The 18,145-nt window shown below is 42.3% G+C and overlaps 1 protein-coding gene across 1 annotated transcript in view; it reads right to left on the bottom strand.

Annotated features, from left to right (window-relative positions):
* INTS8 (integrator complex subunit 8) overlaps positions 1-15,629 on the bottom strand; it is a 59,054-nt gene extending 43,425 nt beyond the window's left edge. Inside the window, exons 1-7 of the mRNA XM_033202658.1 lie at positions 15,355-15,629; positions 13,864-14,038; positions 11,535-11,675; positions 11,164-11,235; positions 9,579-9,630; positions 5,777-5,959; positions 1,725-1,832 (exon numbers count right to left, since the gene is read on the bottom strand). Of these exons, the coding sequence (XP_033058549.1) occupies positions 1,725-1,832; positions 5,777-5,959; positions 9,579-9,630; positions 11,164-11,235; positions 11,535-11,675; positions 13,864-14,038; positions 15,355-15,484 (861 nt within the window). The 5' untranslated portion in view covers positions 15,485-15,629. The remainder of the gene's footprint in view (positions 1-1,724; positions 1,833-5,776; positions 5,960-9,578; positions 9,631-11,163; positions 11,236-11,534; positions 11,676-13,863; positions 14,039-15,354) is intronic.
* Between the last annotated feature and the right edge of the window lie 2,516 nt (positions 15,630-18,145).

Genomic DNA, 18,145 nt, shown 5'->3' with positions numbered 1-18,145 from the left:
AAATGCTAATGAAAAATTCAAGCCGGGCTGGGCACAATGGCTCACGCCTGTAATCCCAGCACTTCGGGAGGCCGAGGTTGGTGGATCACCAGGAGTTCGAGACCAGCCTGGCCAACATGGTGAAACCCTGTCTCTACTAAAAATACAAAAATTAGTCAGGCGTGGTGGCAGGCACCCGTAGGCCCAGCTACTCGGGAGGCTGAGGCAGGAGAATCGCTTGAGCCTGGGAGGTGGAGGTTGCAGTGAGCCAAGATGGCGCCATTGCACTCCAGCCTGGGTGACAAAGTGAGACTCCATCTCAGAAAAAAAAAAAAAAGAAGAAGAAAAATTTAAAACTGGAGGAATCAAAAAACAAAAGGTTAAAGGTTTAGAACAGGGGTCAAAAAACTATTGCTCATAGGCCAAATCCAGTCTATGGTCTGTTTTTGTCTCTCTTGAGCTAAGAACAATTTTTGTAGGCTGTAAACTACGCAAAGGGGACAAAAAAATAGTAAGAATATGCACTAGAGACTGAATGTGGCCCAGAAAGCCTAGGATATTTGCTAACTGGCCCTTTACAAAGAAAGTTTGCTGCAGCTTCGAGTTTTCAGGTCAACATACAAAAGGTGGACATGATTATCATACCAAGTAGGTATGACAAGACATTAACAAAGAGTGCTAACATTAAAAACAAGCTTAAAGGTTTTAAAAGACATATACCAGCAGAGATTTAAAGGAGAGAGCAAAGAAAGCATAATCATCACTCAATTGGGAAGAACAGAAATGCTTCTACCCAAACAGGATTTAAAAAAAAAAGTTTGAAAAAATATGTAAGTTTTAAATTACTATACCTGAAATGCCGTAAAATTAGAAACCAGATGAATTTCCTAGGCAAAGTAAAATGGGGATTTCTAACAGGTCTATCTAGAATAGCTAGAGTACTGAAACCTCTAGGGTATTTAATCAATATCTCTACTAAGAATAGCAGATTGAAGTGGGAATTTTTCCACACACCAGGCATACAAAAACCTAGCTATATATATATATACTTTACAATTAAGTCATCTGAATCATAAAAAGAAAAATGCAAATGAAAAACAGTAAAAATGTTTACCCATATTAGGAGTTAATGAGAGGCAAGTTTATAAAAGATACTATATTTCACGCATCAGGTTAGCAAAAAAAAAAAAAAAAAAATTTGTTAAAAACTCACTGCTAACTGAAGTGCCCTGTGAGAAATTTACCTGGAAAGTAATTTGGTTTGATCAATTATAGCCTCAGAAAAATAAATAACCATTGACATGGTAATAACTGTAGGAACTTAAACGCATCTGAAATCTGAAGAAAAATTTAGGCTTCAAGATACAAATATTGCAGCTATATAATAAATAACCTAAATGCCCAAACATAAGGGAAATTAGGTGAATCAGAGTACTTCCCCATAACATGATATATTTATAATACCTAGTCAAAGATTTAAGCAAGATACAGAGTATTTAAAATATGAGTTTTAACTGCACAAAAACAGAGAGAAAAAAAACGAAGAAAATTTACTAGATTTGTAAAAGGGGTTATATTTCCAGATTATATTATTACAGATTTTTAAAAACCAGTTTTAGTACTTTCTTGAACTTCACGCATTTATAATAATGAACATGTTTTTATCATCAGAAAAATCAAAGCCAAAAAAATGTATAGATGTTTTAAAGAACTGAATATTAAGTGCCTATTATGACTGGATTTACCTCTGCAATTAGTTCTTTGGTTCTAAAAAATTTTTCCCTGGCATTTTCATAGACAGCTGAATTTGTGGAGCCTTGCTGGAAGTATGCTGCGCCCAAATCATAGCACACCTGAAATAATAATGAACACCGATTTGCTTAACAATTTCTCAGGTACTTAAGAGCTGACAGAACCAAAACTGTATCTCAGGAAAACACAGAAGAAAAGACATAAAAAAAAATACATATTCCAAGGAGCAGTGCTACCATCAGTGCTCTTAGTCACAAGCAACATAAACCAACTCTGGTCAATTTAAGCAGAATATTGATTTACTGAGTAGATTTTAGGTCACCCACAGAATTGTTAAAAAGGCTAAAGAATCTGTCTAGAAAAAAGGGCGGGGGAGGCATGCAGTCAGGATGACAGCCAACATTAGTCTAGTGAAGAATCTCAACAGTAGATTCCACAGCTCCTGTCACCCGTAGCCACCAGGACCAGACCCTGAAAGCAGCAGCTACACTCCTGCAAGTGCTGTCCCCGGAAACTAGATTTTACTGTCACTGTTACCACTACCCACCACCACAATGGATTCTCCATCACCCTCAATGCTATGACTTACTAGGACTAGCTCCTGATTCAGTCTAAAAGAAGCATACCCATCTGTTTGTGAAACTTACGTGATATGCCTGCCCTCAAGCCAGATAAGGCTAGAGAAAGCTAGTATTGGGAGTTTTTAGTTGATTCTGTAAGAAGCAGGCTCTGCCTCCTGCAAGTCTGAAAAGAACGGGAATTCTTATAACACAGTAGAGGGGAAAAAAAAAAGTGAAGATGGTGCACATCTACCATAACATACTGGTTAAACTGAGAATTGAATGCTAACTATAAAACTTCTCCAGTCGTATGTTTCTATGACAGAATTTGTATGTAAGATGTGGACACTAGGCAAAAAAGAAAATAATTTGTATGTTTTTCAAAAAGCTTATATTGACATCCGGAATTACCCAATGCAAACCTCAAAAGACTCAGATTATTTAGTTCAACTTGGCCATTTTATGGATAAGAATACAAAGGCCCAGAAAGTGACATGAAAAGCATATAACCAAGTAGTGGAACAGCCAAAGTTTGAACTCAGATTCCTAAGCTCGTAATATTCTGACTCGAATTTATTCTACACATGGCTGACAGATCAAGTCTTCTTGATCTAAGAAGTCTTCAATTATTCTCCAAAACAGAAGAAAGTTCAAACTCCTTGGCTTGATCTCTAAGGATCTCAGAATCTGGCCTAATCTCTCTTTCCAAACCTCTCTACTGTGCTCTATTTTAATCACACCAGCCTTCCCAAGTCCCCATTCACATGATATCCTAGAAATATGCTTCATTCCACACCCCTTACTCCTTTTATACCACCAAACCAACCTTTGGCAACAGATACTTACTCCTCTTCCAAACTCCTAAGCTATAATCATGTCTAGTATTCATCATGAAACCACTCTTCACTGATATGCTTTATAAATACGGTTCTGTCCAATTCAATGAAACCAGGTTAATTCTCCTTAGCTTCTACAACATTGCTTTGCACTATTTAGTCCACACTACATGTTTGGCCTTTTTTTTTTTTTCTGAGATGGAGTTTCACTCTTGTCACTCAGGCTGGAATGCAATGGTGTGATCTCGGCTCACTGCAACCTCCTCCTTCTGGGTTCAAGCGATTCTCCTGCCTCAGCCTTCAGAGTAGCTGGGATTACAGGCACGTGCCACAACGCCTAGATAATTTTGTGTTTTTCGTAGAAACAGGATTTTGCCACGTTAGCCAGGCTGGTCTAGAACTTCTGACCTCGGGTGATCTGCTCATCTCGGCTTCCCTTGGCTGATTTTCATTCTAGAGAGTTTCCTCATTTAGCATAGGGATGCTAAAAGAGCAAAAAATACACACATACACACACACACCCATGCACATATATGCATGCTTACTATAGTTATATATAATTCCTCTTTCTAGGCAAAAATAGACCGCAAAATACCAAAAAGATATTTTCAAGTATTACTCTAGCAATTGACTAGCCATTACAATGAGTTTAGAGGTTAAGAAGTGGTCAATAGATTTACTGTAAAAACAAAAAAGCCTGATAATGAAGCTGCCCTGAAGGGCAATAAGGCCTGGTTTCATTGGGAAAAAAATAACAATTTTTCTTTTTAAGTCTAAGGTAAATTTTAGCATTGTAAAGAACCTACTTTAAATATGATCTGGTGACTACACCTGTAATCCCAGCACTTCGGGAGGCTGAGGCGGGTGGATCACCGGAAGTCGGGAGTTTGAGACCAGCCTGACCAACATGGAGAAACCCCATCTCTACTAAATATACAAAAACTAGCCAGGCAAGGTGGTGCATGCCTGTAATCCCAGCTACTTGGGAGGCTGAGGCAGGAGAATCACTTGAACCCAGGAGGTGGAGGTTGCGGTGAGCCGAGATCATGATATTGCACTCTAGCCTGGGCAACAAGAGCGAAACTCCATCTCAAAAAAAAAAAATTATCATGCCAGGGAATGAGTGTTACCACTAATTTGCCTTTCAAAACACAGGAATTGTCACTCAGCTATGTAAGTAAAAGAACATTTGATAGTTTACCTAGCACACACAGACGTTTTATAGGAGTTTTGATTTCAGGTTGTATCATCCACCATATTGTGAAAATCAGAAGTGTCATCAACTACTTTTAAACAGGTTCTGAAAGATTATGAGATACTAAGTACCAGTAACACTCCTATATGCAAGTTTCATCAGTGATTTTAAAAGGTTACCAAGTATCCTGTTATCCCAGCACTTTGGGAGGCCTAAGTGGGAGGGATCCCTTGAGCCCAGGAGTTCGAGACCAGCCTGGACAACACAGTGAGACCCTGTCTCTATCAAAAAAAAAAAAAGGTTACGAAGTATCAATTCATTACTCTTACTACTGCTGCAAACTCCAGCTCATCAGGCCTTGAATAAATGATTACCTTTAGCTCTAGAAATAGCTAATCTGCAAAGGCACCTTCCCAAAACTGTCATAACTATTTTTACCCCTTTCCAGAAAAGGAATTAGTGATAAAAGAAGCCATGCTAACTCATACGAATAAGGAAAGATAACACAGTTTAGAAGGTACAATCCTAGTAGCCCTCTCTAGGCAACTGCTGAATACTTTAAAATTTTCATTTTACTAAAGGTTCTATTATAGAAAGTAAGACGCAGAACATACAAAAAAAAGATGTCAAGGAGTTCATAATCCAGTAGGGAAAAAGAAGACATAAACACATAATATAATATGTGACAATGAGCATCAACTGAAGGCTGTGAAAGGAACTAGGGGCCCAGAGTTAGAGAAAGTGAGCAAACTTAAGATCCCTGAAAAGCTAGACACTATCTCTTGAGGTCTAGATTTTTCAAAGTCTAGCACAATATTAGTTTTTATTTTCTTCTGGTCTATTAGATTTCTAATCATATGAATGAACTGTAAATCAATTACATATAACTGTATTCTCAGTACTTAAACTCTGTCTCCTAAACACAATCCGGAAACTATTTCAGAGACAACAGATGACATAAAATTTCCCTTCCATTTCTTTTAGAAAAATGTCAATTCTTATAAATGTATAAATTAAATACAATGCAGTTTTAATAGCATCTTAAGAGACAAAGGCAGAAATAAATTCTAATTAAAAACAGGAGGATGATCTCATATTAAGATTTTCCAAGGCCGGGCGCAGTGGCTCACACCTGTAATCCCAGCACTTTGGGAGGCCAAGGTGGGCGGATCACGAGGTCAGGAGATCGAGACCATCCTGGCTAACATGGTGAAACCCCGTCTCTACTAAAAATACAAAAAAATTAGCCGGGCGTGGTGGCGGGCGCCTGTAGTCCCAGTTACTTGGGAGGCTAAGGCAGGAGAATGGCGTGAACCCAGGAGGTGGACCTTGCAGTGAGCTGAGACTGCACCACTGCACTCCAGCCTGGACGACAGAGCGAGATTCTGTCTCCAAAAAACAAAAAAATTTTTACCAAAAAATTGCCCTACATAAATTAAATATCAAATGAATACCTGGCACTGCATTTCTTCGGTTTTGACTTTTAATCCAGCAGTAGAACTCTCAGTTTCTCCATTTACCATGCCTGGTTCCATGGCCAATAAATCTAGAGTTCTCATCGTATGGACATAAAGATCCTTGTTTAATTTTAGGGCTGCTTCTAGTACCAAAATAGAATCAGCGGCTTGTTCTTTCAGCTACAGAAATCAATAAACAAAAAAAAAAATACAAAAATAGCAATTGATTATAATAACCAAAAATATTTACAGTCTATTTAGTAGCTCAGTACACTAAGCTATTTAAAAAAAAATTTAACACAGCAAGAATACAATTAAATTTGTTGAAATAAAGTTACCTTAAATGAAAGAAAATAAGTTTCTATTGTGAGGTTAGAATATATAAAAAACAGGAGGGCTTGGCATGGTGGCTCACACCTATAATCCCAGCACTTTGGGAGGCCAAGGAGGGCAGATCATGAGGTTAGGAGTTTGAGACCAGCCTGACCAACAGGTTGAAACCTCGTCTCTACTAAAAATACAAAATTTAGCTGGACATGGTCGCACACGCCTGTAATCCCAGCTACTCAGGAGGCTGAGGCAGGAGAATTGCTTGAACCCGGGAGGTGGAGGTTGCAGTGAGCCAAGATCACGCCACTGCACTCCAGCTTGGATGACAGAGTGGGACTCCATCTCAAAAAAAAAAAAGAAAAAGAAAAAGATAATATAAAAAACATGAAAGACTGGTATCTTTTTTTCTGTAGAAAAGTTAATACTTTCGGTCGGGGGCAGTGGCTCAAACCTATAATCCCAACACTTTGGGAGGCCGAGTGAGGCAGGAGGATCATTCGTGGCCAGGGGATCAAGACCAGCCTGGCCAACATGGCGAAGCCTGTTTCTACTAAAACTACAAAAATTAGCTGGGCGTGGTAGCGTACACTTGTAATCCCAGCTACTCGGGAGGCTGAGGCATGAGAATTACTTGAACTCAGGAGGCAGAGGTTGTAGTGAGCCGAGATCGTGCCACTGCACTCCAGCCTGGGTGACAGAGTAATATTCTGCCAAAAAAAGAAAAGTTGGCCGGGCACGGTGGCTCACGCCTGTAATCCCAGCACTTTGGGAGGCTGAGGCGGGAGGATCACAAGGTCAGGAGATAGAGACCATCCTGGCTAACACGGTGAAACCCCGTCTCTACTAAAAATGCAAAAAATTAGCGGGGCGTGGTGGTGGGCGCCTATAGTCCCAGCTACTTGGGAGGCTGAGGCAGGAGAATGGCGTGAACCCGGGAGGCGGAGCTTGCAGTGAGCCGAGATCCTGCCACTGCACTGCAGCCTGGGTGACAGAGGGAGACTCCGTCTCAAAAAAAAAACAAAAAACAAGAAAAGTTAATGCTTTAAAGATTTAGCTGGTGGCTGTGCATGGTGGCTCACGCCTGTAATCCCAGCACTTTAGGAGGCCGAGAGGGGCAGATCATGAGGTCAGGAGTTCGAGACCAGCCTGGCCAACATGGCGAAACCCCGTCTCTACTAAAAATACAAAAATTAGCCAGGCATGGTGCTACCTGTGAGGCTGAGGCAGGAGAATCGCTTGAACCCAGGAGGTGGAGGTTGCGGTGAGCCGAGATCGCACCACTGTACTCCAGCCTGGGCGACAGAGCAAGACCATCTCAAAAAAAAAAAAAAAAGACTTAGCTGGACACAGTGACTCATGCATGTAATACCAGCACTTTCGGGGGTCTGAAGTGGGTGGATCGCTTGAGTCCAGAAGTTTGAGACCAGACTGAACAATATGGCAAAATCACATCTCTACAAAAAATACCAAAATCAGCCAAGTGCGGTGGCACATGCATGTAGTCCCAGCTACTGGGAACACAGATGGGAGGATCACTTGAGGCTGGGAGGTGGAGGTTGCAATGAGCCAAGATCAGGCCACTGCACTGTAGCCTGGGCAAAAGAGTCAGACCCTGTCTAAAAAAGAAAAAACTTGCACTGTTCCACTTGATTTATTCAAGGAATGTCTATGCTTCACTGTGCCAGCCATTTTATTAGGAACTAGATAATAACAATGAAATGATATAGGCTTTGGCTTCCACATTCAAACTACTACAGCATATTTGCTATAGTGAGATACAGATCGTTTCTTACCTTTTTCTCTCCTCACCCAGTCCCTATACCTCACATGGTAATCTGGAACATTGTTGGTGCTAATTACAGAAATCATTTCTAAATTACAGAAACTGTCAGGTTTCTAATTTTCCATTATGTAGATCAATTTAAAAATAACTGCTAGGCCAGGAGCAGTGGTTCACACCTGTAATCCCAGCACTTTGGAAGGCCAAGGTGGGCGGATCACTTGAGGTCAGGAGTTCGAGACCAGCCTGACCAACACGGTGAAACTCCGTCTCTACTAAAAATACAAAAAATTAGCTGGGCCCAGTGGTGGCACATGCCTGTAATCCCAGCTATTCAGGAGGCTGAGGCAGGAGAATCGCTTGAAGCCGGGAGACAGAGGTTGCAGTGAGCTGAGATCGCACCACTGCACTCCAGCCTGAGCAACAGAGCAAGACTCTGTCTCAAAAAAATAAAAATAAATAAAAATAAATAGAAAATAAACTGCTATTATAAAAGTAATTTTAAATTATAAACTATACATGTTTGTCATAGAGTTTTTGGAAAATACAAAAGAATATAAAGACATCATCTGTAATATCAGTTTCTCATATCTACTAATGTATCATGAAATAGTCAAAAATAGAATCAATCAGTGGTAAAGTACTCTACTATTAAAACTGAAAGTCTACATGTGATTTAGAATACTACCTACATCCTAATAGTAAAAACCTTAATGCCACGCACTTAGACCTTCACAACTCTCATGTCCCCAAGATTAGAAGATACATCTATACATGCTTTAAAGGCAGGGGTCCCCAACCCCCAGGCCATGGACTGGTACCAGGAACCAGGCTACACAACAGGAAGTGAGCAGCGGGTGAGCAAGAGACGCTTCATCTGTATTTATAGCCGCTCCCCATCGCTTGCATTACGGCCTGAACTCCACCTCCTGTCAGATCAATGGGGGCATCAGATTCACATAGGAGCACAAACCCTACTGTGAACTACACATGCGAGGGATCTATCTTGCATCCTCCTTGTGAGAATTAATGCCTGGTGATCTGTCACTCTCATCACCCCCAGATGGGACCATCTAGTTGTAGGAAAACAAGCTCAGGGCTCCCACTGATTCTACATTATGGTGAGTTGGATAATTATTTCCTTACATATTGTAATATAATAATAATGGAAACAAAGTGGCCAGGCGCGGTGGCTCAAGCCTGTAATCCCAGCACTTTGGGAGGCTGAGACGGGCAGATCACGAGGTCAGGAGATCGAGACCATCCTGGCTAACACGGTGAAACCCCGTCTCTACTAAAAATACAAAAACTAGCCGGGCGAGGTGGCGGGCGCCTGTAGTCCCAGCTACTCGGGAGGCTGAGGCAGGAGAATGGCGTAAACCCGGGAGGCGGAGATTGCAGTGAGCTGAGATCTGGCCACTGCACTCCAGTCCCGGCGACAGAGCGAGACTCCGCCTCAAAAAAAAAAAAAAAAAAAAAAAGGAAACAAAGTACACAATAAATGTAATGTGCTTGAATCATCCTAAAACCATCCCCCCCCCCCCCCCCCCCCCCCCCCCCCCCCCCCCGCCACATCCGGTTTCATGGAAATTGCCTTCCACAAAACCAGTCTCTGGTGCCAAAAAAGTGGGAACTGCTGCTCTAAAGTTGTTCCTGAAATGTTACTGTGTAACTGATGCCAATACTTACCACTTTCAAAATGTTTTCTGTTAGCTCTTTTTCCTGTTGCATTTGATTCATCCTAAAAGAGAAACAATTGAAAACAAAAGTATCAGAAGTTACTCTCAAGACTAAAAAATTCAAAACTTATAAGAGCATCATTCTTGAAAGTCAGGTTCAATTTAAATAAGAGTGTTTTTAATGTTATTTATTTTCATGTTTGAAAAAACAAAACCGTCAACTATTATGACGCTTATTAACGTACCAGTATTTTCTCATTTACTTTGTTTGGGTTTTTTGTTTGTTTTTGAGACAGGGTCTCCCTGTCACCCAGTTTGGAGTGCAGTGGCAGCCTCAACCTCCCGGGCTCAAGTAATCCTCCCACCTCAACCTCCCAAAGTGTTAGGATTACAGGTGTGAGCCACAGCACCCAGTCTCATTTACTCAATTTAAGAGCAAAACTTACAACAAAAGCTCATTTGAATCAAGTTAGAAACTATGCTCTCTAGCTCCAAATGTCGGTAAGCTGCCATGGGGAAATTAAGAATCAGGTTTAAAACTCCACCCTCCACTCCCCCTGCTTCACTTGATTAGCCTTAAAAATAAAAAATTTTAAAAAAAGGAAACCTCCAGATATGATCAACTTTTGTAACTGTACTCTAGTATTTACATATATTAATTTCCCCACATACAAATGTATCTTTTTCAAGACAATTTAATTAAATGAAAAAAATAGGCCGGGCGTGGTGGCTCAAGCCTGTAATCCCAGCACTTTGGGAGGCCGAGACGGGTGGATCACGAGGTCAGGAGATCGAGACCATCCTGGCTAACACGGTGAAACCCCGTCTCTACTAAAAAATACAAAAAACTAGCCGGGCAAGGTGGCGGGCGCCTGTAGTCCCAGCTACTTGGGAGGCTGAGGCAGGAGAATGGCGTAAACCCAGGAGGCAGAGCTTGCAGTGAGCTGAGATCCAGCCACTGCACTCCAGCCTGGGCGGCAGAGCGAGACTCCATCTCAAAAAAAAAAAGAAAAGAAAGAAAAAATATCAGGCTGGGTGTGCCATGGCTCACACCTGTAATCCCAGCACTTTGGAAGGCCAAGGGAGGGGGATCACCTGAGGTCAGGAGTTTGACACCAGCCTGGCCTACATGGCGAAACCCCGTCTCTACTAAAAAATGCAAAAATTAGCAGGGTGTGGTGGCACACACCTGCAATCCCAGCTACTTGGGAGGCTGAGGTGGGAGAATCACTTGTACCCAGTAGGCGGAGGCTGCAGTGAGCCGAGATTGCACCACTGCATTCCAGCCTGGGTGACAGAGTGAGTCTCCAGCTCAAAAAAAAAAAAGAAAAAAAAACTGTACAAAACAAAAAAAGCCTTAGTGCTTTCAGATAAATGGCACAATTCCCAAAGCACTTCCCTTCTTAGAACTCTGTATCTAGCACATTACCTGACTCTCCAGCCCCTCTAACTCCTTCAAACAAACCTTCACACAGGCCTTCTGTCCTCCTATTCCTGTTCTACTTCTTCCATAGCAGAGGTTATTAAAAACTTGCAAATATTTTTAAAACTCTAATGAAAAAAGGGCCAAGTAAGGGTCATAGCCACCAACTTACACACTTAACTGAGGGGGTCCGGGTTTTGCCTGTTTGACTGGAAAACTACTTTGAACAATTGTCCTAATTGCCCTGAAGAAAAGACAGGAAAAAGAAAATTTCATACTTATAAATATCATCTCAATTATTTTTTCAAGTACTCCTTAGGTTTGCATAAATTATCTGAAGCATTAAGTGATAAGTCATCCACATTTTTATCAGACTGCCTTTCATCTATGCAGTCACAAATTTTCTCCACCATCAGACTCACAGTTCCCAAGACTTGAGAAATCCCTGCAACAGAACGGGTCCATTAAAAGCATACCCTTGAAAGCCACAGTGCAATAAAACAGAGGTTGCCCAACGCATTCTGAGTTTCTGAAAACATTTACCATCTATTGTAGAGAAGTACAGCCATGGCAGTGGTCGGAGGTAAAGTGGCCAGATCCATGTCTACATGCTTCGTCCCAGCAGGAACTTTACTGATGCAGAGTAGTTCATTTAGTAGCATATTCAATACTGGAACAGACAAACTTAAAAGGAAGAAGCAAAACGTACATGTTTGCATGTTAATTGTGAAAGAAACACAAAATACATACAGAATTCCATATCCTCACTGAAAATACCTACTTTGTTAAGGAACCACATCTCCGGGGTTAGCTATCAAATGCGAAAAGATTTTTAAAACTTTTTATTATGAAAAAACGTAAAATACAAAAGTAGACAGAATATAATGAACCCCTATGTACCATCATTTAGCAATTATCATCTGATGGCCAATTTTATTTCATCTCTACTCTTTCCCACTTCCCAAATCATTTCATCCATAAATATTTCAGAATATATCTCAAAAAACTAACTCTTCATATAAGCACAATATTAATTTCGCATCTAAAAAATTTAGACTTGCTTACTGTCAAACAGCCTATCAGTTTTCAATTTTCCAGCTGCCTCATATATACCATACTTCTTTGTACCCATTGCTATCTGTTGATGTCTCTTCAGTTTGTAACATACAGGTTCCCCCCCTCAGATTAAAAATATGCTTTATGGTGGCGGGCGCCTGTAGTCCCAGCTGCTCGGGAGGCTGAGGCAGGAGAATGGCGTCAACCCAGGAGGTGGAGCTTGCAGTGAGCCCAGATCGTGCCACTGCACTACAGCCTGGGTGACTGAGCGAGACTCCATCTCAAAAAAAAAAAAAAAAAAAAAAAAAAACACACACTTTAAAAATTCTAATATTTAATGCTGAAGAATGCGGTTAAAAAGAGGATTTCTGAATACTACTGGTGTGAGTATAAACTCTTTTGGAATGCAATCTGGCAATATCCATGTGTCTTAAAAATGTTTATACTGCATGATCCAGCAATTTAAGGAGCTATCCTAAGAATCCAACTCAAAATACAGATAAATTTATTTTACGGGCAAAGATATTTAAGTCCTGTGATTTATATCAGTGAAAAACTAGAAATAAACTAAATGACTGTCAATTAAGGAACAGTTAATAAATTATCCATACAAAGGAATTATCTCCAAAAAATAAAAAAGGGGAAATGTTCATGATACTGCTAGGTGAAAAAAACAAGAAATCAAAAGAGTATATAGGATATGATCACAACTTTAAGCCTATGAGAACAAAGAACAAAAATTACATGAAAATGTTACAAAAATACTCTCTCCTCCCCCAATTATTTCCTATTTTTTGAATTTTTCCCAATTTCCTATAAGGGATTTCTTTTATATTGTGATGAGAAGGGGATAATAAATCATTTTCTAATCACAGCCATGAAAGTATTTATTTTTAAGCAAATAAGCACTGACTCTAATGAGCTGTTTTAACAGGAGACAGTGATTTATGACCAGTAAAATTAACTCAATTATTCAATAGCAAATCATCCATATTACACATCTATCAATTTTTATTCAGTTTCTTCAGATATGTAAAAGTCACTTGAGGCCGGGCGCGGTGGCTCAAGCCTGTAATCCCAGCACTTTGGGAGGCCGAGACGGGCGGATCACGAGGTCAGGAGATCGAGACCATCCTGGCTAACATGGTGAAACCCCGTCTCTACTAAAAATACAAAAAACTAGCCGGGCGAGATGGCGGGCGCCTGTAGTCCCAGCTACTGGGGAGGCTGAGGCAGGAGAATGGCGTGAACCCGGGAGGCGGAGCTTGCAGTGAGCCGAGATCCGGCCACTGCACTCCAGCCTGGGCGACAGAGCGAGACTCCGCCTCAAAAAAAAAAAAAAAAAGTCACTTGAGAAATTTACAACAGTTTAGGTGTGGATTTTCTCTAGTTACCACATCAAAAGTAATGTTATACTTGCATATTTTATCAAGAACATATAATCTTTATTTTATTTTTTTTTCCAAGTATTACTCTATTGCCCAGGCTGGAGTGCAGTAGCGCCATCTCGGTTCACTGCAACCTCAGCCTCCTGGGTTCAAGTGATTCTCATGTCTCAGCCTCCCAAGTAGCTGAAATTACAGGCGCCCGGCATCCTGCCCAGCTAGGGATGCGGTTTCACCATGATAGCCAGGCTGGTCTCAAACTCCTGACCTCAAGTAATCCGCCTGCCTTGGCCTCCCAAAGTGCTGGGATTATAGGCGTGAGCCAAGGCACCCAGTCTGTAAGTTCTAAGAGCCAATATCATAAAAGCAGATATAGAAATTAAGATATCTAAATAGTACTTCAAATGAAATTTCACTAAAATCTTATATACCTTTTCTCTAATATGTCTAAGTCCCACTTCAAATGTGCAGCAACTTTAAGAGCAAGTAGTTTTAAAATACGATTTCTCTTGTTATCAGGCGGAGGTTGAACTTGGTTTTGTTCATTAACTGAAGGTTTGGAAGCCTGTTCCAAAAACTGAACTATAAGTTGAACTGGTGCAGGATCTAGGATTTAAAAGAAAATAAATTATTAAATTTAAGTTTTAATTATGAAGATACAAAAGGATTCACTATTGGTTTTTGTTTGTTCTTTTTTTTTTTTTTTTTTTTTTTTTTTTTTTTTGCCACAAAAGAATCCAAACAGCTGTGCTGTTAAAATGACTAAGGAATCCCATATGTAAGAAGTGTGCTTGGGGGTTAAAGGAGATGAGGAAGAGTGGTAAGGAGGAAGGGTAACAGATTAGAGTGGAAGAAAGCAAAAAAAAGCACCTCACGGGGAAGAACATAACAGTCACAGATTTCTGGTTCTGCAAATAACCACTGCCAATTAGAAGAATGAGATACAAGCATTAGAACTACTATTTTGACACTTAATTAGGGGGACCTCCATCAAGTGACCTCTCTGCACCTGTTTCCTCCAATGCAAAATAGAAGATACTATCACCTACCTCACAGGATCATTATGAAGATTAAATTAAAGGAGTAACAGCTATGAACAATTAAGCACAGTGCATGGCACCCTGAAAGCACTCAACAAGTATCTTTCAAAAGGAATGAATTAAGGGCATCATACAGGTGGCAAAACTGCCTAAGTACACTAACTTCTTACACAGTGATCTCTATCAGTTAAGGCCAGTCTACGAGACTGAACAAGCCATATATAGACTTGAATTTAGAAAAATGTTATCCGAGGAACTTACCTTTTGATGCCAATACCTTTTTTGAGAATACCTGGAGTTTTCCTCCTCCGCCCCCATCACACACATTTAACTGGGCTATTAATCATTATCATCACTATACAAAGCCATCTTGCAAACGTGCAGCAGTTCCTGCTTTCAAAGATTTTCTTTTAATTTACAGCCCAACTTTGGAATAAGAGTCAGTAAAATCCCCTCATTGAAGAACAAAATGTTTAAATAAGAACCTAAGATAATAACTAGCGTCAGGATCAGTATCCAACAGCTGATTTCTCCCCATCTTCCTGAATTTATTCAGCTTGGGGTTCAGTGAAGGAGGGGTCTGGTCAGCCTCCCCGACCCAAGCAACCACAAGACCCGCCTCGCAGGCTCTAAAACCCCAACAGTAAAAAGGTAAATCGTAAAAAGGACCAAAGGGTTTGGGCTGACAGCGCCAAGCCCTGCCCTCCGGGGTAAGGAGGGCCTTTGTTTCGAGCTTTTCTTTGACCTCCACCCGGGCATGTTTAAGGCAAGCGAGGAGCCCGGCCGCAGCTTCCGTGGCCGAGAAGGCGGGGAGCGGATGGAAACCGGGCGAACAGCTCCGGTGGCGGTGTCCCGCTCCCCAGGTGCAGGCGCCGCGCTCACCCGGGCAGGGCTTGCGCAGATGTTTCTCCAACAGTGACTCCTCCAGCAGGAACTCAAACCAGCAGGTCTGCGGCGGGGTGCAGGGCCGGCTAGAGGTGGCCGCCTCCCGGTCCGCCGCCTCCGCGCTCATCCTGCCCCCGCCGCCGCTACCACCAGGGCCGCTTCCCGGCTCCAACCTGACACTTGGATGCGGGCCGGGGCCTGGGGTCTGCGGAATCCGGCGAGAGAGAGGCCGCGTTCCGAACGTCCCGGAAACTCACACAATCCAAAATGGCGGCGCGGGCCTGCCGGAGCTGCCATCCTGGATCCGCCTCCCCGCGCCTCCGCCGCGCCTTCGGACCAATCGTTGTTCGGGTTGGAGAGGATAGGGGCGTGGCTAAGCCTCTAACCACGCCTCCTCCCGGTTGCCATAGGAGAGGGCGCCGCATGAAGCCGGGTAGCGGGTAGGGTTTCCCTGTTCCCTGCTAGTTCTCCGGTGAGAATATTTTCTCAATATTTTGAGAAATACAGGCCTCAATATTTTCGTAAAGGAGAAGCGATGGGTTCTAGCTGTGACCCAAGCAAAGTTTATCTCCTGTGCTTTCAATTTCCCCGTTTCCATTTTTGAGATTTCCTCGCACCTGGGTCCTCTCCGCAGACGCTCCCGCTGTCCTGCCGAGAACACCAGCTTCCTACCCGCTTCCTGGATGGATGGCAGCATACAGTGATATCCAGCTTTGCTGCTTCTCAGGGCTAGCTCCCGATACTTAGAGCCTAGTTGATCCTTTCGATGTCCCCGCTAGAGGCGCTGTTAACCCTATCTTACATCCGTTCTGTGATGTTCTTGTATTTTTCATTAACGATTAAAACTGAAAAATCAAGATGCATTCATAGATCGTGAACACAAGGCCAGCCTGACCAATATGATGAAACCCCGTCTCTACTAAAAATACAAAAATTAGCCGGGCTTGGTGGTGGACGCCTGTAATCCCAGCTACTCGGGAGGCTGAGACAGGAGAATCGCTTGAACCCGGGAGGCAGAGGTTGCAGTGAACCGAGATCGCTCTAGTGCACTCCAGCCTGGGCAACAGAGCGAAACTCCGTCTCAAAAAAAAAAAAAATTTTTTTTTAATTAGCCGGGTGTGGTGAAACACACGTGTGGTCCCAGCTACTCAGGAAGCTGGGGTGGGAGGATCACCTAAGCCTAAGAGATTGAGGTTGCAGTGAGCTGTGATTGTGCCAGTACACTCCAGCCTGGACAACAGAGTGAGACCCTGTCTCACAACGAGAAAAAAAAAGAAAGAAAGAAAAAAAAAGGAAATCGGCCGGGCGCGGTGGCTCAAGCCTGTAATCCCAGCACTTTGGGAGGCCGAGACGGGCGGATCACGAGGTCAGGAGATCGAGACCATCCTGGCTAATGCGGTGAAACCCCGTCTCTACTAAAAATACAAAAACTAGCCGGGCGAGGTGGCTGGCGCCTGTAGTCCCAGCTACTCGGGAGGCTGAGGCAGGAGAATGGCGTAAACCCGGGAGGCGGAGCTTGCAGTGAGCTGAGATCCGGCCACTGCACTCCAGCCTGGGCGACAGAGCCAGACTCCGTCTCAAAAAAAAAAAAAAAAAAAAAAAAAAGAAAAAAAAGGAAATCAGTACAGATTAACTTGACATTTTGACATTTATATTACATGTATAAAAAGTGTTTTAATTAAGGAAGAGTTCATTATTCCACTACCATCTAATACAATAACAACATTATAGTTTCATTAAGTCCCAAGGTGCTTTATTTAGACTCAAAAATGTCCTGCCATAAAAGTGTTACAGGTTAAAAAAAAAAAAGTGTTACAGCACTGAACTCCCCTTTTCAGAGTGGAGTGAATACCTGAAGGTTGACAGAGATCTTGAAGTTTATTAAACTTAGAGACCCTCTCTTAGAGGGAGTCATAGCTTAAGACTTCATCAACATTGGAGGAGTCTAATGAACTCGAGCTTCCAGCCAGGGACTCTTGTCCCTCTGATGCAGGGCAGGTTACCCCCCAAATTGGGACTTCCCCCGGAGAGTTCTTTGCTTTGTCCAGGAAAGAATTCAAGTGTGAGCCAGTGTTACAGCTCTGTGACTGCCCCTGGAGAGCAGGGCTACCCCACAGGCAGTGCGCTGAGAATAGCAGCTCAGGGCAGTTCTACAGGCATAATTACACCCACTTTTAATTGCATACAGATTAAGGGGAAGTTTATGCAGACATTTCTAGGAAAAGGGTAGTAACTTCTAGGTCATCAGGTCATTACCATGGAATGGGGTGGCAATGCCCAGGTGTTGCCATGGCAATGGTAAACTGACATGGCACACTGTTGAGCATGTCTTACGGAAAGCTGCTTCCGCCCCATCCCTGTTTTAGCTAGTCCTCAATTTGGTCCGGTGTCCAAATCCTGATTCCAGAGTCACATATCACCTCCTACCTCACCTCTGAGCAGTATGTTTGGAGGGTGTCTGTCAGAAGACCCTCAAAACCACCAGTTGCTTCTGCTTTGATGTGAGACACATATCCCAGCTGTGGCCAAGTTTGCTTGCCTGGGTCTGGAGTGACACACCTTTCCCTGTCAGCGTGTGACAATCCTCGTGTGGGTTGAGTATTCTTGAAAGGTGTCCCAGAATGTCAAAAAGTCAAGGTTTCTTCAACTTGCTATGTCTTCGGCTGTCAGAAACAACAGAGGGAAAAGAAATATTTAAAATTTCGATTTAAAGAGTAATACACTTGGAAAGATACCATCAGGAAAGTGGAATGACAACCCACAGACTAGAAGAAAATATTTGCAAATC

Source organism: Trachypithecus francoisi, unplaced genomic scaffold (assembly GCF_009764315.1).
Source record: "Trachypithecus francoisi isolate TF-2019V2 unplaced genomic scaffold, Tfra_2.0 Lachesis_group7, whole genome shotgun sequence".
Lineage (NCBI taxonomy): Eukaryota > Metazoa > Chordata > Mammalia > Primates > Cercopithecidae > Trachypithecus > Trachypithecus francoisi.
Note: the sequence above shows the minus strand (reverse complement) of the source record. Positions and strands in the feature narration are given on the sequence as shown.